The sequence below is a fragment of the Petromyzon marinus genome, chromosome 3 (genome assembly GCF_048934315.1).
Source record: "Petromyzon marinus isolate PM22_M1 ecotype Great Lakes invasive population chromosome 3, UKy_Petmar_22M1.pri1.0, whole genome shotgun sequence".
NCBI lineage: Eukaryota > Metazoa > Chordata > Hyperoartia > Petromyzontiformes > Petromyzontidae > Petromyzon > Petromyzon marinus.
Window position 1 is genome coordinate 806,598 of NC_133669.1, and position 22,199 is coordinate 828,796.

Here is a 22,199-nt window from a genome sequence, read left to right on the forward strand (position 1 = left end):
GCAGCTCCGCCGATGACCGTAAACGCTGCCCATGAACGCTGCCCATGAACGCCGAGATAACTCCATGCGCGTGATTGTTATTCCACCAAACGAATCCTTCCGAGTCCGACAGCACGGGCCCTCTGGCACGGACAAGGCCAGCAGAGGCCACTGGGTGACCACACCAGGCCAATTACTGCCATGCGTGCAACCCGTACCGTAGAGATCCCACATCATGACCGGGATCCTGCTCCTCCTCGGCCGCCACACCCAACAGCCCTATAAATATGTAAAAGTAATGGTGAAGGTGCACCCACGAATGTTACCTTGGTCCATTCTTGTACAACTATTGATTCTTGAGTTGTAAGTGGAATGGCAAACGTCTCTCGGTTAGTCCAGGAGTGGTACGATGCCGTTAGTGAAGGTGGTGGAGGTCAAGGCGCAGTCCTGCAAGTGATGGGCTCACGTCACTGATGGCGGAAGGGCCCCCACTAGGGGCTGCTCGAGAGAGCTACTCTCGATGTTTGTTTCCTGCCTTTTCGCACTGACCAGATGTCTGGGTAGACGGAGGCAGCAGGATCCCATTGTTTAAACTGTCACGCTGGAAGATGGAACTCGTGTTATAACCGTTACACTACTACACCAGCTACTCATTTACTCATTTAAGGCCAAGTTAACCTAGGGGAGGCCCAGGATATATTGGGATAACCCTTGCCAGTGATGTTATCCATGGCCGTGAATAACACTGGGGTCACGAAGTTCACCGTGCAGTGCATTAACCACTGCCCCAACACTGTGAGCACATGTACACAGTCCCACTCAAAGACAGAGATCCCCCGTAGCGCCATACTGGCTGTTGGGGCAAGTGCTGTAGTGAGCACCTACAGTATGTAGCCAAGCCAGCACACACGAGAGTGTTCTGGCCAGGCACATGTCCGGCCGCTATTGTATCCCGAGGATATGGAGCAATGAAATCAGCTCGTGTGCACGGTGGATTATTAACATCGCAGCGTCGTGAGAAATGGCAATGGCAGGGGGAGCTCTTCATCCAGCAGTGGATTGACCACGGCTCATGACGATGATGGTGATCGCTGCCATATTATCATCTGTGCACAATGCACAGTTCTGTGTTGATGCCGTCAGATGAGAGACATCACTTTGGACAAAGCCGTTGTCACGAGATGAACCCTTCCCAAGCTAGCGCCTCAATAAAAGGGTCAATGACAATTTTACAGCGATAAATGACAGCATTAGCAATTGAGACTCATCTCTCGTCGTATGTTAATTAAAACCAAACGCTGAACAATTGTGTTTTTTTTTAATTTTGCGAATTTTCTGTTAACAGTCGTAACCCAAAGATCCCAAGAGGACTCCTTTATAAATTGGATTCCCGATCCAATCAGGTCAACAGGATCGCTTGGCGAGGTGCTCCAGAGACAAATGCTCATCATCCCAACATCGCATCGCATCTTCATCGGTGACAAACGCTGGCAAGGGCTCGGATGGGCGCTCCGTGAGAGCGCGACACAGCGGGCGGAGTCCACGGGGCACGCGCCATGGAGCCACCGCAGCTCGCAGCCTGCTCCGCTTCGCTGGTATGGATGTCGATCGATATTCATCATTCATTACGAAGCTATCGCTTCCACATTTGTCGACGAATCATTGGTGTCGCCGCCTGTGGAATGGTTTGCACAGCGGACGCTGCAACACACGCAGGTCACCACTTTGGTCTCCTGGTGGGGCTGCTAAAGCAAGGGAGCAATTTCCTTAAATCTACCACCACCACCACCCATGTCCACTCACAAGTATAAATGGGTGCACCACTGTTAGTCGATCGGCAGACCGTGTGTGGTGGGGTAAAGTGTGGGTACTCGCACCTCGCTCAAGATGTCTGGCCAGCGTGGGACACCGTCTCTACAGGGGCTCTCTAGAGCACCCTTCCGCCGGCCTTGGTACGAGCAAGACATTGCAGGGCTGCGCCTTTACCTCGACCACGCTACGTACGGTGCGAAAGAAGTTCAACATACATACATACATACTTGCACTAACGGCTTCGTATCACTTGGGATTTACCGAGAGACGTTTGTCATTGCACTTACAACTCAAGAACCAACAGGTGTACAGAGAATGAGTGATATACAAAATAAATCTGTCAAAAAAAATCCCCTTTCAAAAATGTGAGTTTTAGTCCAGAAGAATGGCCTAACGCGGAGGGTGAGAACCGCATCAATCGGAGCGAGTGACTGTGCACGCTCATGGAACAGGTGAAAAACAATTTCTCAAATCATCATACGACTAGTGATGTATTGAAATGTGGACTCGACTGCCAAGGGCCGCTCTTGCAGTCACAGCATCACCACCGGCGTCTGGCTTTAAGTCTTCGCCCTGGTCACTGATTTCTCTCTACAAAGCTTTACTGCCACTCGCCTGAGTCGCTTACCCTATCCTTTGCATTGAAATCCCTAGGACCCTGCGCGTGCTCAAAGGCCCGAAGCTTACGTTCAAGTGGCTTTGTTAAAGTACAACTCTTGGAATTATGAGGAATTATATTTTGGTCGCAGACGAGTTAAGCTGCTTTGTTACTGGAGTGGACACAATTCAAAAGGGCAAATGAAAATTGAATATAAATTAGTCATCTGTTATTGCATCCGGTACGCTGTTTTTTCCTCGTAAATTCACCAGTGAGTACTACAATGACGTATTTTTCAAAACCTGCCCGTTTAACTCAGCAGAGGCCATCGTCATATAAACAAAAAGCCTGTACAGTATCTGTGTCTTGGTTCATCCTCATTGAGAGCCACAACAACAACAACATCAACATGATCCTCTCAGCACGTGGTGCACAAACACTGCGTCGCTCAAAATACACTTCTCATGACGTTGGGGGTGACTACAGGCCGTCAGGTTGACGTTGGGGGTGACTACAGGCCGTCAGGTTGACGTTGGGGGTGACTACAGGCAGTCAGGTTGACGTTGGGGGTGACTACAGGCCGTCAGGTTGACGTTGGGGGTGACTGCAGGGAGTAAGTTTGACGTTGGGGGTGACTACAGGCCGTCAGGTTGACGTTGGGGGTGACTACAGGCCGTCAGGTTGACGTTGGGGGTGACTACAGACAGTCAGGTTGACGTTGGGGGTGACTACAGGCCGTCAGGTTGACGTTGGGGGTGACTACAGGCAGTCAGGTTGACGTTGGGGGTGACTACAGGGAGTAAGGTTGACGTTGGGGTGACTACAGGCAGTCAGGTTGACGTTGGGGGTGACTACAGTCAGGTTGACGTTGGGGGTGACTACAGGCAGTCAAGTTGACGTTGGGGGTGACTACAGGTAGTTAGGTTGACGTTGGGGGTGACTACAGACAGGCAGGTTGACGTTGGGGGTGACTACAGACAGGCAGGTTGACGTTGGGGGTGACTACAGACAGTCAGGTTGACGTTGGGGGTGACTGTAGGGAGTCAGGTTGACGTTGGGGGTGACTACAGTCGGGTTGACGTTGGGGGTGACTACAGGCCGTCAGGTTGACGATGGGGGTGACTACAGGCCGTCAGGTTGACGCCACCTGCCACTCGTGTGCACACGCGGGATTCACGCGTCACGAGCAGCCTGCATGTGAATTATGATGGCAGATGTTGCTGGGCTATACAAGATATCATTTCTGATCGTCCCTTCATTGTAATAACGTCCCTACTAGGTCATCGTATCGAGCTTCAGCCCGTTGTAAACAGTTTGTTTATAGAATGCAATCGTACTTGGCGACTTGCAATTATTTACCGTACGAAAACGTATCAGAATGCAGGGGTTTTTTTGCCCAGGGGACCCCCTACTGGCAGCTTTTCCATAGTCAAACATCTACATTTGGAGACATTTAATGGCTTCCATGAATTGTCGCAATTCAGGGTTACAATTCAAGTCAAGAATCAATGTTTTGTCGACTTTGCTATCTCATCTCATTGAGGCGGTTTTGTCTGCTCCATTAGCCTAATAGCAACATTAGCGTACAATTCACATAAATTGTAAATAATCGATGTTCTGCAACGTGAGATTAATTGCTTGAATTGTGAGTGTAAGAAAATATATTTTAATTAGTGAATTGATGCATCGTCACGTGCTTAACAATCTGTGCATCTCTTGACAGAGTGGCTCCCACGTTGGAGGTGGGGAGTGAGCGCAAGCTGCCACCAGAGGCAGTGCCATCGTCATGCACGGCCCCTGCTCGGTCTCATATCTGGGTCAGTTCATTGCACAACCGCCACTAACGGGGTCTGTGACACAGACATTGAAATAATGAAATAACTCAGCATTCCATGTTTCGTATCACGTGACAATCTGCCCTTGATTTCAGAATGATCTTCCGCCTTTCAATAAGAATGTGCCCAAAACGTCTCTCACTCGTTTCGTTGAGTGTGTATTAAATAAAATGCAACTTTGGAAATATTTAAATAATGTTTGTCGACATGAATTAAAGCTGCAAACGAGCTGTTGGCAAGAGGCAATGTTTGGTTTACATTGCTGCGGACGACGAATGCCACTGGAATTTAAATGCCCCCTTTGTACCAATCATTGTAATGTACTTCCAGCGTGCCCAGATTCGATGCGAAATTTTGAATCAGCAAACATTACGCAGCGCCACCACATTTAATTAAGGTCATAGCTATTGTAATCGTAAAACGTAAACACCATTCAAAGGCTGTGTGGTGTTATGAAATCAATTACCAAGCCTTTATTGAGATATACAAAAAACTGAGAAATCCTGAAATACTCAATCTCCATTGGTGTTTGGATCACATCGCCAAGAGGGTGGGGAATGTTTCGTTGAAACCCGCAGAATCACAGCTGCAACATTGACGCGAATTGCCTTGCATTCGCGGTGATCAGAAGCGAAATAAATCCCAGCACGAGTCGCTGGCAACAGAGCGGACGCCGCGCGCCCGCGTGTCAGTGGCCATGGGCACAGTGCGCTGTGCATTGGGCTCAGCGTTTTTTTTTATCTGGAACAAAAACAATCATTGATGCAGCGCCGGAGGGTTCCATTAGAGGTTAACGAGCTCGGAGGAGCTGCTTCGAGAGCGATTGCCCGAGTCTCGCGGAGCCGCGTATCTGTTCTCCAGCAGATGGCACAACTAAACGGATATCGAACACAACATTAATATATATTTGTACGAATATGAAACAGGTTTTTTATCATCTTATTAACTTGCTTTTATTATACATCTTAGCTAAGGCTGCTTCTACCTGTTTGAATTCCGTAAACACAAATTAATTGGATGAAAAATAAAGGCACTGCATTGGCAGTGGTCCACAAACAGAAATCATAATGACAAAAACATGGATAAGGCAGTGTTAATGAAGAGCACGGTGAAATGTTGTGATCATTACTTGGAGATACAATTGTCATTATAACTTCGGAGTCAATATCTTGCAACACAATCCTGCTAAATGCTATTGACGTCCTGGAACTCTATACAATCTCAAAATGAAACACATATCCACTATGCGTGAACACTCAACATCCCCTATAGCACGAGACTGCAATTCTTAGGAACGGGGTTCAAATGCTACATTGAAAGCAGCATAATGAAAACAAATGTACCCGGTGATCAGTGAATTAAACCTAATCAACTACGTCACCTCCATCGGAGATTCACGTGGGGTGGGTGCACGTGTGCGTCTGTGCGTCTGTGTGTGTGCGTGTTCGTGTATCGCAGTACCGTAGCGGTTCGCGGGCTGCGCTACAACCCGGTTGCCCCGAGTTTGGACCGCAGCCAACACCAAGGGCACACAGCTGAATCCGGTCGTGGACCTCCCCTAGGTCAACTGAGCCTCTAAATAGCGCCTGAAGGGGTGCGTGAATAACATCACGGGGGGAATGAAGGCCGGCCGGCATGGCGGCTGGGTCCCCATCTCCTCGTGTGCCACCTTCGTCTCAAGGATACTCACGAACAGCCCTTGCCCCACCAGTCTATGTAGGCTACACGGTACATATTTATGCCAGGAAGTCTTTGTGCGAACGGGCCATGCACATAATATGTGTTTCATCATATGTCAAACATAACTTAAAGCGATACATCTCGTTCGGTAAATCACATACTGAACTAAAACGTTAGAAATCAAGTGCGGTTACTGAATATTACAGTGAAGGTAGCAATACCAGAACATGAGCATGTCAACACTGCCTTGAAGGTGGCTCTCATTCACAGGAGTCATCGTCCTAATGGGGTCTCAGAGATCCTCCTGGTCACTGACCTCAGCCTCGCTCTCACCGCAAGCCTCGAGAAAGTGGCTCCATAGATTTCCGTGCTGATCAGTTTAACTTGAAATGAGCATTGCATTGGGTCCTTCGTGTCTGCTTGTCGTTGTTTTCATGCCTGCGTGTGTGCATGTGTGCGCGCGTTTTACTTGCACGTGAGCGTGCGTGCGTGCATGCATACACACGGGAGTCTTGTGTGTGTGTGCGAGTGTTGCATGCATGTTCAAGCATGTTTGCACGTATGAGCGTGTAGGGGCATCTTTGGACATGTATGTGTGTGTATAGCTGTGCATCTGCGCAACGAACTCGACGACCCGAGTTCGATTCCTGCTCACCGCCAACACTAGTGACGATTAACTAAACCGGTTCTGGGCATACCATAGGTCGACTCAGCCTCAAATGAGTACCTGGTGCGGTGTGTAAACACTGCTACTGGGGAGACAAAGGCGGTGGGGCGTGGTGCTGGCCACCCACCCCCTCGTGTACCGTAGCGGCCTTCATCAGTGCTGCTCGCGAACAGCACTTGCCCCAAAAGTTGGTTAAGGCTATTGGAGGGATCTTTGCCGTGTGGTACATATTAGCACCTTTGTATGAGCAAGTATAGTCTGAGACTCTGTGCGAATATCCCTAAGTATATCCACGTGTGCGTATGTGTTGAGACGTAGATGTTGGTGCGGTGAGTGCGAGTCGCCGGCCACTCTCACAGCTGCAGCGGCTGCAAGCGTGCGATCGTCCAGCCGTACCTCCCTCGCCGCTCTCGGTCCCTCCCATGCAGGGCAGGTAGCTGGCCAGGGCCTCCAGAGAGGCGGAGAGGCTGCTCTTGCTCTGGGAGCGAGGCACGCGGAACCCCAGGCCGGGCGCGCCGCCCGCCTCTGGCTTCCCCATCGCAACTCGCCCTGAACGTCGCGGTGCCCGGAGAACAACGGAGTTCAGCAGTGGCCGTGATCGATCTGGAGTAGTGGGCGGGGATAAGCGATGGGCTCGGACGGTTGGAGCCAGCTGGGTAGAGATGTGTCACGGTGGAGATTGACTTGATCTCAAAAGTCCAAGCATTGTTTTTGCCCTCTTGGGATATTGTTTCTGAACCTCTTCTTGCGATGAACTTGCTTCAAACTATCCCAGGGCTACCCTCTCAAGAGGATCACAAATTTTCTAGCGGCAAAATCGGAAGACAAAACTTTTGAGGCTTTCACTGCCGTGAGTAAAAACAAATAAATCCAAAAGAATCTTGATGCGAAGTACGGGAACTCACGAGCCCATCCACCGCATCATAGAAACAAACACCGACATTCTCCGAGCTCACAGAGAGATAATGACTGGAACAACCGCTGCAATAATTATTGACGGCAGGACGAGCGGCTTCGCATTCAAGCAAGGAAGGCGCTTGTCATAACAAACACATCGGTGACCACCGCTGTCACTCTCAGCAGTCGCGCTTCGTCTCGCCTGCCCGGCTTGCCCCGCGAGTCCTCTGCCTGAGCCACGGCCACGCTGTGGCGTCTCCTCCGGACTCTCTTCGCTTGCTCGGCTCCTCTGCGCATCATCCTCGGCGTGGACCGGCTCCGCGCCGCATCCTCACTCTCTGTTGCCACGGCGACGCGCGCCGATTGGCCGACGGGGCCGTGCGTGCGCGTGCGAGCGCCCCGGCACGCGGCACGTGCTCCCGCATCTCTAATGCCATGGACAGCTCGCAGCCTGTGCGCCCCTCCCTACCCCCCTCTCCTCCTTCAGAATCCAGCCTCCTCCCCGGTCCCCTCCGCTTCACTCCGCTTCTCTCCGCTTCTCCCCCCCCCGCCTCCACTCCTCGTGCCCGCCAAAGCCACGAGCCACCGCCCGTCCAATCCCATTAAAGTGGCTCGGGCGAAACGCGCCCAGACAAAGCCAATTGCTCGCCGTGACAAAGGCTCAAAGAGTGGGATGTTGCCGGCACGACATTTACGTAGACATGGACCCGTATCCAAGCTTGCAGGGACCGTGCACTGATTAACGCGCACGTACATTGGGGCCTGATTCCCAGTTAATTTGTGACGCCTTTCTGTCGCTAACGATCGGTCACTTTGCCGTGGCGAGGCGTCTCGGCTAATTGGTCGAGATGTCAAATTGGGCTCTCGGTGTCAGCCCGATAAACGATGACTGAGTCCCATTAAATGTGTATTTTCTTGCCTCAATTCCAGCTCTTAGAATAATAATGACAAAAAACGTGTGTTTTTCATGCAGCAAATATCTGTATAGTCGAGTATGTGGGAAAGTGGGAAAAATGTCACTTGCAGTGGCATGAGATGAAATCATCTGAACCTCATTCCTGAGAGTCTTTCTCTCTTGGGATATTTATTCTCTCTGCGAGAGTTCCGAATGGATTCTTACAATTTATAATTCCGCCAGAGTAAAGGGGAATTTGCACCACGGACTTGAGGACAATGCCTCGAGGAGAGAGACGCATGCAAGGAAGTGGACGCTTTGACTTAACAGGACGGTGAGAAGACTCGAACAGAGCATGCGCACTCTACGCTATCACACTGCAGCTATCCGGCTTATACACGTACGGCATTGTTCTAATTGAACTGTAAAGTGCCTCTGCTGGGAAGGATGTGTCCCAGTCGCTCAGAGTAATTGGTAACCTGAGCGAGGATGAGCTCACAAAGCAGCGTGCTCCATGGATACAACTCCATTCGTATGAAGCACAAATACACACGTGCTGAGAATCGTGCGGAGTAGCGCTCGTTTACAAATTCGCACTTAGCCAGCCGAATTCAAGACACGTTCAGGCCATTCACTCCTTTAGTACATCCGTGCACATTGTAGGAGTCAAGTTCATTAACAACTCAGCATTGTGGTAATCATCATATATTTGCATATCAAATTAATATGAAATGTATGTGAGAATCTGATTTAATAAATCATATACCAGGGGAGGGCTGAGATCCATTTGGGCCTCGGGAAACGAGATGATGTTGCATCTATTGATATCATAGCCATGGCCGAAGAGGCTTGCCTATTTGTACGTCGTGATATCATCGCGGGGCGCAAGTCCTGTTGCCTCATTGCGCCCTCGGTTTGTGGACGGTGGTCATATTGGTCGGTGTGCCCATGCATGTCACGTGCTGTCTATGCAGGCAGACAGATGAGTTTAAGAGTCCTTTGAGATCAGAAGTCTTTTCAGTGACCCGTTTTGACTCATGTATTATTGATCAAATTGTTTTTCATAAGGATGCTGATTTAGAAGCCACAATTCTGAAATTCACTGGCGAGCAGCAGACATTAAGTATTTTAAACATGTTCTTCTTGGCAATAAATTACTGTCTCTTTTACAAATGTAAATTACACAATCGAATTCATCATTGCAAGTACGTAATTTCTCCCAGGCAAGTTTACGCTGCGAATGCTCTGTGCCAGTGCGAGAACGCAGGCGTGGAGTGAATCTCTAAAAAGGTCCTGGATCGCTATTTTTAGCGCACGCAACTTCCCCCGCAACAGAACATTTTGAAGAAAAAAATTAAAAATCCACAGCCCACGGCCAATGATTGGAAGCAAACGGAGCTGTTATCACACGCTCCGTGGCTGACGGCATGAATCGGCGAGACGAATTCCGCCTTAAAGAGCTCAGCAGCCGACAGCCTTCAAACGACAGTCCTGAGTTTGAACATTCGCTTCTCCGGAGGCATCAAAGTGATCAGAAAGCTGTGTTTCCACGGGGGAATGGCCGATATGGACGGCTTTGAATGCCATCGTTTGCTACTGCGCAGCTGCGTTTCCGCTGAGATGGTCCGGGTCTGTTGACAAGCACAGTAGCCGACTTTCTTTTTTTTAGATATGATCCCATTTGTGCTATTGACGTCATGTCACGAGACGGAAAAAATCAATTCAGAACTTTCACGGGGCAGCATATCGCCCTACATTAGACAAAGGCCCGCGGAAGCAAATCTCACAGAACTTCTCTTGAGTCTTTTCAAGGGCCAATTTTATCCCTCCGCACACAGGCGCTGTAATTAATCACATTCCTTACTGTGAGCTAATTGTCGCATAGCAGTCAAACATTATATTTTAAATTCGCAGAGCTATAGGTCAGCCAAATTAAACGGAAAGGAACACATTGAATATGATGGTTTTGGTGGCCCGTCATTGGTGACCATCAAATGCATTTGACAACTCCGTTTAACCCTGACTCAGCTCTCGGGTCTTAGTGGTGCCAGCTCAGTGCTATGACCCCTGACCCGCCGGGCTACCCACGCAGGTGACTTGCTGTACGAACAGCTCCACTTGATCTGTTATTTTCAACCGTTCTGTTATTTTCAACCGTACGTTTCCCACTTAGAAAACCAACCCAACTCCAAGCATGTCCTTAAAATAAAATAAACAACACTGTGCCTCCTGGGCTCTCTGATTAGAGCTTGAAGTTTTGTTCGTAATAAAAACATATCATTAAACTGGAGATCACACATTCCATTATATCTCTCGAGCGACTTGACTGTGGCATCGCTCCGAGACATTTGAATTCAGCACCATTGGAGTGGTCGAGGTGCGTATGTCGTGTTCGGGTGGCGTCTTTCTCGCCCGCGGCGAACCACCCACACTTGCTCAACCAAGTGTGAGTGGTGTTCACGGGTGGAAATTCCACATTCCTTTGCTTGGGGGCGAGTTAGTCCATGAATACAACCACGGTTCACGAAAACTGCAGCAATTGCTTATTAGCGCGAGGGCTCATTACTGGTGTTAACAATGAAAGCCTCAATTCATCTTGTGACTTCGTTTCAGAAGACTGCAGCATTGCAATGTCGGGCCAATTCCTAAATGAGTGTTTATCATTTGCGAAGAAATATGTACCCAGAGAAAGCTCGGGCATGCGAGAGATCGAGAGAGAGAGAGTGCTCATTAATCCACGCAGAGGAGTCACGAACCCACTTGCTGTATTGCTACCTGCTGGTCACCTCGAAGCTCTGCAGGTCGGACGTTTCACAGTTCACGGTGATCCTTACGTGATCCACCAAGCCTCACGTACAAGGGGCAGATGAGTCTCAAATGAGTCACAGATGAGACTCAGATGAGTCTCAAATGAGTCTCAGATTAGTCAGTCACAAATGAGTCACAGATGAGTCTCAAATGAGTCACTGATGAGTCTCAAATGAGTCACTGATGAGTCTCAGATGAGTCTAACATGAGTTACAGATGAGTCTCAAATGAGTCTCAGATGAGTCTCAGATGAGTCTCAGATGAGTCTCAGATGAGTCTCACATGAGTCTCACATGAGGCTCACATGAGGCTCACGTGAATTTCAGATGAGTCTCCTCCACCGGTGGAGGATGAACTGGGAGAATGCAAACGTTATCCCGAATGAGTCCCTGTAGCACGGAACCCACCACCACCGTGCCCAGCCATCAGGGGGCTCGCTGCCCCACTCACGCCCCGCCCCCCTCGCCCCCTCCACCCACTGCAAGCATTGGGCTGCTGCTGCCGCTGCCTTACATTGCACCCACACCGGCCACCACAGTTGCAATCACTTATCCCCGCATGGGAAATAAAATAATCTACCAAATGTGACAGACACAGACACACAACAGACAATGACAGACACTGCCACATGCAGATACACCAATACCAATAGCCCCCATTCGCCGCTACGTGACGTCACCACGACGCCTGTGCCAGTCCAGGTGCACTTTGACACACACACAGACAAAGATCCTCCATGTAGCCTGAACAGACTGTTGGGGCAAGTGCTGTTAGCAAGCACCTAAGAAGGGCGGCACGGCACATGAAGGGGTGGGTGGCCAGCACCACGCCGCCTTGTTTACACACCACAGCAGGTACTCATTTGAGGCTGAGTCCACCTAGGGGAGGCCCATGACCGGTTCAGAAAATCGTCAATGGTGTTGGACGTGAGCAGGAATCGAACTCGGGTTGCCTGGTTCGTAGCACAGCACGCTAACCGCTACACTATATTAAGACACAACAACAACAACCGCCATTCGCCACTAAGTGGCGGTGATGTCACCACAACGCTTGTGCCAGGCCATGTGCACCTTGAGGCCACGTGAAGTGTCGAACGCCCGCTGGCAGGAGGTCACGGGGCAGACCCAGGTGCCACGGGTCGACTGACTGAGATGACTGGCTGATGCACAACCTGTGCCCCCTACTGTGCCAACCTGCTGTGCCTTAGTCACCCGGCGCTCCGCTCGTTGTTGTGAGCGTCGCTCCTCCGCCCTCCGTTGTTGTTGGAGGGCGACTGCCTCCAACTGCCCAGTAGCGTCCTTCACGAGCCTCCTCCACAGAGGCCGATCTTGACACCGCTGGTACCAGTCATCGGCAAGTCCACTCAGCTCCACGTCCTCCTGTACCACATCACTCCATCTCTTCTCTAGCCCGTGCCGCGCCCGTTTAGCCCCCTCGATCCGGCCGATCAAAAGCTGTTTCGGCATGTGGTGGCTGGGCATGCGGGCTACATGACCCAGCCAACACAGCCTTGCCTACCGGAGGATCTCACCGATGGGACCGTGCCCAGATCTTTCAAGGATTTGTGAGCTCCTCACACAATCCAGCCTGGTTAAACCCAGGATGGATCGTAGGCAGGCCAGCCTAAATGTTTCTAACCGGTGAAGATGTTCCATTAGGGGGGTCCACGTTTCGCAAGCATAGAGAAGGGAGGGAATGACCGTGGCCGAGAAGACCTGAAGCTTAGTGCGGAGCGACAGACCAGGTAGCTTCCACACAGCGTTATGCAACCGATGAAAAGATATTGCCGCTCGACTGATTCTGAGTGAGACCTCTGCTGTTAAACTGGAGCGGGTCATAACCACACTGCCCAGGTATGGGAAACTCTCCACTCTCTCCACAACTGCCCCATCACCGATTGGGAGTTGTGGGGGTGGAGTGTCCGATGGTACAAAATACCCAGGCAGGTGCTTAGTTTTGGTGGGGCTGATGGTAAGGCCCCACCTCTTAGTGGCACGCTCCAGTCTCAGCAGCAGCGTCTCCAACTCCTCCTCTGAATGAGCGGCTATTACCAAATCATCGGCATACATAACGTGGTTGACCAATAGGGAGCCATCCCTTGACCGCACCCGGGCATCGATCAGCCTCCCATTATATCTGTACCATATGGAGATTCCCCCGGTACAGCTATTGAACGCTTCACGAACTACGTGGTCAAAATAGATGTTAAATAATGTGGGAGCCAGAGGACATCCCTGTCGCACCCCAAGGTGTACAGGGAATGGCTCTGACTTCCGGCCACATAGTTTTACCCGGGCCCGCTCACCATCATGAAGGTCCTTAATGATCGTGAGCAGAGGGTCAGGTACTCCAAAAGCACGAAGATCAACCCAGAGCCTAGGCCGACTGATGGTATTATAGGCCTTGACCAGGTCAATAAAGCAGAGATGTAGGTCTTGCTGGAATTCCCTACACCTATTAAGACACACACACACAGTCACGCACAGACGGACGCTGACAAATATGCTTCCATTTGAAAGTTGAATGAAGGAGAAACTCAGGCACGAGTCCTCTCTGCTTCTTTTCTGAACGTTATTTTATTTGTTTGGCTTCTATCATTTCGGTGACCACCCAAGTCGCTCTTGCAAATGAGACTCATCCTGGTCTCTGGAGTTCTCACCCGGTTCAACAAATCCCCTTGAAGCTTGGAGGCAATAAGAGGGGGTTACATTCATTCGCAGCACCTTGCCAGCCATCAATCAACAATCTGAGCCTGCACGGACAATTGTTTAAGTTAAATTTTGCATCTCGGTTTAAATAATAATGATGCTGAGAGCTTCACAGCAGCTGTGAGCGGCCCACGTGCTGTGCCTTTGCAGCTATGGGCTCTGGCCACAACTCAATCTCTTGCAATGATGGCTCGCTATCACCAGGAGCATCATGGTTATTTAAACACCGTATACATACTCTATACTCTTTGGTTCTTTCGGTAAAGTCACGTAGGTATAACCCAGGGGTGGGCACATTTTTTGACTCGCGGGCCACAATGGGTTCTAAAATTTGACAGAGGGGCCGGGCCAGGAACAGATGGATGGAGTGTTTGTGTGAACTAATATAAATGACGTGTTAAAAATCATTACATGAAGGATTTGGCCTTTAACAGGTAGCAAAGCATTTATTTGCAAGGCAATTTAACAAATTGCACGAACATAGGGCCTATACACCACACTCCCGGTCAAAGTGTGCCATCTAATGGGGAAATGGGGGCATTACAGGATAAATGTAAATTTTAATTTAATAATAATATTTGGACAAGTTCGGCGGGCCGGATTACAAAGCCCAACGGGCCGTATACGACCCGGGGGCCATACTTTGCCCATGTCTGGTATAACCTATATATAACCTATATAGCAGTGAATGCATCCATACATACATGCATTTGAATCTGCACCATGGCAATGATAAATTCAAGGCCACAGTTTGAAACATTTTACATCTCGCACTCTCGGAGGTGCCTCCGTGGACCTGGGCGTCGAGCAGGGATGTCGCGAATGTCTCTCCGTGTTTAATTATCTTCCTTGTCGACTAAACAGCAAACACATCTCGTGCTCGACATCACCAGGGGTCCGTGCTGCATCGGTTCAAAACTTGCAAGGGCGCGCTCGCTCCCGTCGCACGTATGGAACTTGGTGATTTAAAATATCGTGGTTTAGGCAGACACATACTGATAACAACAGCCTTTAACCAATGTGGCCACACCGAGTCTCGGCAGGAAGGTCCTGCTACATTGGGTTGCTTGGCCAATCCCGTCAACGATGGGAGTTTGGCTTCGTGTGGAAAGAGGCGGGAGAACACCCGCTGCACGAACGAGGGGGAGACACTCACAGCTCCGCACAGACAGATTCAAGAATCTATTGTGTTTCTTCCATCTCTAGCCACCTCGCAGTCAAAGCCTGAAACACCATCTGGGCTCAAGCCTTCCCATGCCGCGTTAGTGGTGGGGGGCTCTTTGACCATACCTCACCGTGCTGATGATTGCGGATTGACAAAGCCAAGAGGAGACCCAGCACTGGCACAGGTAATCGTCATTGACTTTTGCCGTGGCTGAGACTCGAACTCGGGTTGCTGGGATTCGTAACGCAGCGAATTAACCACTGTTCCACCGTTCCCCGTCGTCGTTATTATTATAATTCTAGTCGAGTATTTAAAGCTGACGGTCAACGACTTAAAATAACCAAATGAGACACTGGCTAAAGACACTACAGAGTACAAGTGTCAGTGAACTATTATGCAAATGCAATTGCAGTGCTCACTGATGATAATAATTAGGGTCAGATATGAAAATGTAAATAATTGAAAGTATAAATTAGACTATATTATCAAGTTTAAATGCCACTGCATAATAAAATAAGATTAATAATTTACAGTTGTTTGTCAATCAATTGCTGATTGAGGCCCCTGCTCAGGCCTCATTGGTCAAATGGGTTGGTTTTACCATACTTCACCACACTGGTCAAGACGGCTTGGTGCAGATATCACCAGCCACTGATGATAGCCGTGGCTTGGACTCGATCTCGGGTCACCAGGTTCAAGTCACAGTGTGCTAACCACTGCGCCACCGCTCTTTTCCGGGGGCTATTTAATGTTATCATATTCTACAAAACACATTGAGTTCTCCAGTTAGCGTGCATGTGGAAACTTTAACAAACTCGCGCTGTGCGAGTTACGTAAGATGCATTCGATTATCAAGTAATCTGAAAGGCGTTTTTCACACCAACAATGTTTTCAATGGAAATCAATCGTCACTTTCCACAGACATCTTTCGAATGAGCACACTTACTTGTACGGAAGGACTAATGGTGCTGGCAACACTCGACTCCCTCTCCTCCTCTTGGACAGATCGAGCTGCTGCTGCTGTTCAATGGGAGGAGGCTGCACCTCGCAGCCTCCAAGTGCGATCGTTCAAATGAGCTCAAACGAACTGACACAACGAAGAATGCTCCACGTAGCTCTTCCCAGCCAGTGCTGTGATTCACAATTGATGTTTGGGTGAGGCTACGTAATAATCTGACCAAATATGTGTGTGAATGAATCAGTCTGCTACATATTGGTTGGGAGAATGTCTTAAACTCACTGGTGAGCTGACACGATCATTAATCCATTAAACGCTCGTACGCGTGACGATTTTATTTAGTTTGGCCCTGTCGAGTGGTTGCATGCTCTAAACGACGCAAGCTTCGGTCAGATCATTACTTGGCCTAACCCGAAAATCGTTTATGAATCATGGCGTAGCAGCTTTGAAAGTCACGGCATCACTGAGCAGGATGCAAAGCTTTGAGATACTTGGGTTAAACCCAAGGTTTTAATAGACCGTCATTAAATGGAACTCTCTATGCAGACAATAACACCATAATACATTTGCTTTCCACTTAATTTGGTGAAATTCCAGCAATAAAAATTACAATAAGAATATATACACATGCATAATTTATAATTAAGTAATATATTGTACATTGTTTTTTTTAATTTGTTGACTTTTTTCATTGCTGTATTTATTGTATTTATTCTTTTTATGCGACCTTTTGCAAACGTTGTCTTTTTTATTTTACAGTTTTTTGTTGTTGTTGATGATACCCGATTCAAGAGCTTCTTAGCTCACAGGGCAATTCTAAATAAACTGTTCAATCAGTTTGAGTACCACGAGGCACGCACGTTCCTGACGTAGGTTGTGTGGAAGAAGGGCACCCCCTGGTGCCAGAATGAACACGGCCACCCAAGGGGATCTTAGAGATACAGGAGTTCAACGACATTGCATCTCTGCTCCACTTTGGAATTCCTTCCCATAGTCCCTGTTCCCATGCTCTTATATTACTACTAATAATGACCCTGCCCAAGTCAAGAAGCGTGTTACACTCTCGTCTAATACAGCTTTGGTGGTTTTGTAGAGTGCTGTTTGTTGCTGAGCGCTTGACGTTTTGGATCTTTGTGCTCTTGCCTGCTCAGCCACTGTTTATTTAAATTTTTTACAGAGGCCCCATGCGTGAAGACGTTTCCGGGCACAGTTCTCGCGTCAGGCAAAGGACTCCACGACGGCCGCTCTCCGTCTCCCCCACGGCTCCCTACCACCCCACGTCTCTCCCACTGTGGACTCGCGCCGCATGCCGCTGGTCGCGTCACCTCGGCACCTCTCTCGTCCGAGGCAAACAACGCGCGATTGCGACGAGGACTGCAACGGGGCCTTTTATGTTGTTGTTGTTGTTGTTGTGAAGCGTATTTAATAAACATTTGCTTATCGATGTCATTATGCCAGGATGCACGTTGCCGATACATGACGTCTCATTTTCGACGCATTCCACGTGGACACACGGAGGTCCACATTCGCATTAAAGCGATTGGAATATGAATGATAGATGTTTCGCGTGTCCAGGGCCACGTACATTGTTACTGATTCAAAGACTCAGACATCTCTATTATGCAAATTGATGAAAGACGCCCGCTACGGAGAGAGTCGACGTGAATGAAGGCATCGCGTAAACCATATTTACGCGAGATGACATCACTCATGCGGGGCGATACATTTCCATAATTTCAATCAAGGCAGCACATGTAGCAGAGCAAAGTCGCGTCAAAGCTTTGACTACATGGACGGGTCTGCCATGTGCACTGCTCCACGCTCAGGGAGAGAGAGAGGGGGGGGCATCGTCACGCCGCCGACTCGCGCATTCACAGCACGACGCCCGCGGCTGGCACAAGCCACGCATCGCTCGCCGCCCTCAGTCTGGGCTGCCGTGGCTTCACGGTGGCACGGGTGGGGACACGAGCCGTGGTCAGGGGGCTTCTCCCTGACCCACAACCTCCACGTGGCAGCTTCAACGTCACGTCAAGGGCACCGGGGGGTTTAACCCTCTCATGTTGTTGCATTGCGTATAGTTGAAACTTTCTGACCCACCCCCACTGGGCATCTGTGAAAAAGAGCCTCATAGCCCACCGGATATCTCTCGGGTGAATATTCTGGTTGTGGGTGCTCGTGATGTATGCACCTGCGCACAAACTGATTTAGTCACTCCCTCTCTGATCGCGTAAAGTTTATGCCAGGATAAATGCGTGCAACATAAAGCTATCTAGTGCATTACAACCGAAATAAATCAGCACATGGCAGGGACTAAATCAGCGGTGTAAATTCCACATTCCTATGGCAAGGGTCTTAAATTCAAAAGTGAAACGACTCTTGTTTTCCCCAACAAGCCTGACTCGTGTGCAGTATCTGCGATGATGCTGGGCTGAGCTCCAACCAGGAGGCGTCGGCTCCAACCACGGCCTCCGCCCAGCGGGAGCACGGGAGGGAAGTGCCCGAGCGTGGAGGCCAAGCAGCACCTACACCTCGCCATCGGAGATTGGCTCATAGCTCGGATCGTGCAACTAATATACGTAAACTGCTCTTGAGCAGATCGATTTCACACAGTTAATCTTTTACGAGTGTGGCGACGCATGCATTTGCTTCTGATAGCTCACGCAATGCCGTATTTCATAAAGCGCTTCAAACAGCGTAAAACTGCCAGGTGCTAATGATAATGTGCACACTGCAGCACGATAGCATCGTACGCATCCGCACACATCGACTGTGGACTCACAGGGTCTCTCCGCTTGGGTGCTGTTTGTGCGATGCAGGCACCAGGATAGATCCGTGTGGATAACTAAAACTGGCAGAGCTCTCAACTCCAGCTGCCGCTCTGTCTGCGCGCAGTGATGCTGAGCTCCACCTGCTCCCTGACCCTGTCCAGTCCACGCCTCGGCTGCTTGATCCTGAGCTAGCCCGGGTGCGTTAGCCATGGGGGAAGGGAGGCCATCGTATGGATGCAATGTACTATAAGGTCCCTGCTCAGTTACACACAGGGTGCTTGCCTACAAAAGAACCACAACACCTTGGCGATCTCGGCAAGGAGCATAAAACACCATCACGCGAACCCCGGCCATCGGCAGCAGCGGCTTTTGGCGAGCCATCGAACAAACACGTTCCCTGCATCGCGTACTTTGAAGTGCGCTTCCGCGGCCGTCTGGAACGCTCTTCCCTTCCGATATTCGGAAGCCACTGGAACTATGCACTTATAAATCAAGATTGACAAACTAATTTCTTTAGATTGTTGTCCTTCCCCCGCACCTCCAATTAGCACGGTTGGCTACGTACGGTGCGAAAGAGGTTTAACATATATGCATAAGTAGGTATTCATGAGGAGGACCCTTGCAGCTGAAACATTCGGACACAGATGAAGATGTAATCGTCGCGCGGCTGTGTTGTGTTGAATATTGCGGAACGGTGTTTACAAAAACACATTGTAATTGCCCAGTCGACGTTAGCGGTCCACTTTCGTGCCAGTAACATTTCTCTCAAGCTGACACCCGGCTCATTGGTGATTGTCTTGTTTGTGTTATTTGCGTTGCTTTGAGATAGTGTGATTGTGTTGTTTGTGATATTTGTAGAGATTGTGATTGTCTTGTTTGTGTTATTTGTGTTGCTTTGAGATAGTGTGATTGTGTTGTTTGTGTTGTTCGGAGAGAGTGTGATTGTGTTGTTTGTGTTATTTGTGTTGCTTTGAGATAGTGTGATTGTGTTGTTTGTGTTATTTGTAGAGATTGTGATTGTCTTGTTTGTGTTATTTGTGTTGCTTTGAGATAGTGTGATTGTGTTGTTTGTGTTGTTCGGAGAGAGTGTGATTGTGTTGTTTGTGTTATTTGTGTTGCTTTGAGATAGTGTGATTGTGTTGTTTGTGTTATTTGTAGAGATTGTGATTGTGTTGTTTGTGTTATTTGTGTTGCATTGAGATAGTGTGATTGTGTTGTTTGTGTTGTTCAGAGAGAGTGTGATTGTGTATTTGTGTTAGTTGTAGAGATTGTGATTGTGTTGTTTGTGTTATTCGGAGAGAGTGTGATTGTGTATGTGTGTTAGTTGTAGAGATTGTGTTGTTTTTGTTATTTGTAGAGATTGTGTTTTTGTGTTGTTTGTAGAGATTGTGATTGTGTTGTTTGTGTTATTTGTAGATATTGTGATTGTGTTATTGTGTTATTTGGAGAGATTGTGATTGTATTTTTGTGTTATGTGGATATATTATGATTGTGTTTTTGTGTTATTTGTAGAGATTGTGATTGTGCTATTTGTGTTACTTGGAGAGATTGCGATTGTGTTTTTATGTTATTTGTAGAGATTATGATTGTGTTACTTGGATACATTGTGATTGTGTTTTTGTGTTATTTGGAGATATTGTGATTGTGTTACTTGGAGAGATTGTGATTGTGTTTTTTTTGTGTTATTTGGAGATATTGTGATTGTGTTACTTGGAGATAATGTGATTGTGTTGTTGTGTTATTTGTAGAGATTGTGATTGTGTTACTTGGAGAGATTGTGTTATTTGGAGAGATTGTGATTGTGTTACTTGGAGAGATTGTGATTGTTTTTGTGTTATTTGTAAAGATTGTGATTGTATTACTTGGAGAGATTGTGTTTGTGTTATTTGTAGAGATTGTGATTGTGTTACTTGGAGAGATTGTGATTGTGTTACTTGGAGAAATTGTGATTGTGTTTTTTGTTTTATTTGGAGATATTGTGATTGTGTTATTTGTAGAGATTGTGATTGTGTTTTTGTGTTATTTGTAGAGATTGTGATTGTGTTACTTGGAGAGATTGCGGTTGTGTTTTTGTGTTATTTGGATATATTGTGATTGTGTTATTTGGAGATGTTGTGATTGTGTTATTTGTAGAGATTGTGACTGTGTTACTTGGAGCGATTGTGATTGTGTTTTTGTGTTATTTGTAGAGATTGTGATTGTGTTACTTGGAGAGATTGTGATTGTGTTTTTGTGTTATTTGGAGATATTGTGATTGTGTTATTTGGAGATGTTGTGATTGATTATTTGTAGAGATTGTGACTGTGTTACTTGGAGAGATTGTGATTGTGTTTTTGTGTTATTTGGAGAGATTGTGATTGTGTTACTTGGAGAGATTGTGATTGTGTTTTTGTGTTATTTGGAGAGATTGTGATTGTGTTACTTGGAGCGATTGTGATTGTGTTTTTGTGTTATTTGTAGAGATTGTGATTGTGTTACTTGGAGAGATTGTGATTGTGTTTTTGTGTTATTTGGAGATATTGTGATTGTGTTATTTGGAGATGTTGTGATTGATTATTTGTAGAGATTGTGACTGTGTTACTTGGAGAGATTGTGATTGTGTTTTTGTGTTATTTGGAGAGATTGTGATTGTGTTACTTGGAGAGATTGTGATTGTGTTTTTGTGTTATTTGGAGAGATTGTGATTGTGTTACTTGGAGAGATTGTGATTGTGTTTTTGTGTTATTTGGAGATATTGTGATTGTGTTATTTGGAGAGGACACCAGTAAGAGACTCAATGCGTTTTCGTGCCAATAGCGTCAGCAAGTGCGGCTTAAGCATGCGAGCACGGTTTAAGCTTTTATACTAAACTAGCGGACTCTCGTCTGGACAGTTGAGTTGTGCCGTGTGTGTAAGACACACACACGTGTGTGTGTTGAAGACACGGCACTCTGTCAGCTACGCCACTGTGCTCCGTGCGTCAGGCGGAGCGCTGAGAGTGGAGCGGCTTCTCATTCCGGAGTTGTCGGCGTTGGACATAGAGCTGGGGCGCTGGGGCGCTGGGGTCGCACGGCGTTCCATGAAAAACGTTCCTCGGCACCGCTGCGTTGGCGAGAGACGGCGGCGCTGCGGCACGCAGTCGGCCCACGCGGATAAAGCCACGATCGCACCTCGCGACGAAACTGCTACATATATTTCAAAATGTTTAGTCCGGTTTCCCAATTGAGCACTTCCACTCAGCTAGACAAAAAAAAAGCTTTAACTTTGATGCGCCTGTATTAATAATGTGATTTTTTTGAAATATTTTAAAATCCCAGTTGCTAATAACCCATCGACTGTACTTCAGTCGTTATAAAGCATACATTACATATAATAAGAACAATACGGCAATGAAATAGACTATAGTAATACATTTTTTTAAGTAGGATTAAAAATCATACGCAAAGCAAG

General features: G+C 48.0%; 1 protein-coding gene across 2 annotated transcripts in view; it reads right to left on the reverse strand.

Annotated features, from left to right (window-relative positions):
* Positions 1 to 22,199, reverse strand: part of LOC116951066 (regulating synaptic membrane exocytosis protein 4-like) — an 85,889-nt gene that overhangs the window by 19,083 nt on the left and 44,607 nt on the right. Inside the window, exon 1 of one of the 2 annotated variants that reach the window (XM_032969452.2) lies at positions 6,968 to 7,920. The exons of the other annotated variant lie outside the window; for it this stretch is intronic. Within the exon in view, the coding sequence (XP_032825343.1) occupies positions 6,968 to 7,109 (142 nt within the window). The 5' untranslated portion in view covers positions 7,110 to 7,920. Of the gene's footprint in view, positions 1 to 6,967; positions 7,921 to 22,199 lie in introns of those variants that run through there. 2 annotated transcript variants of the gene reach the window in all.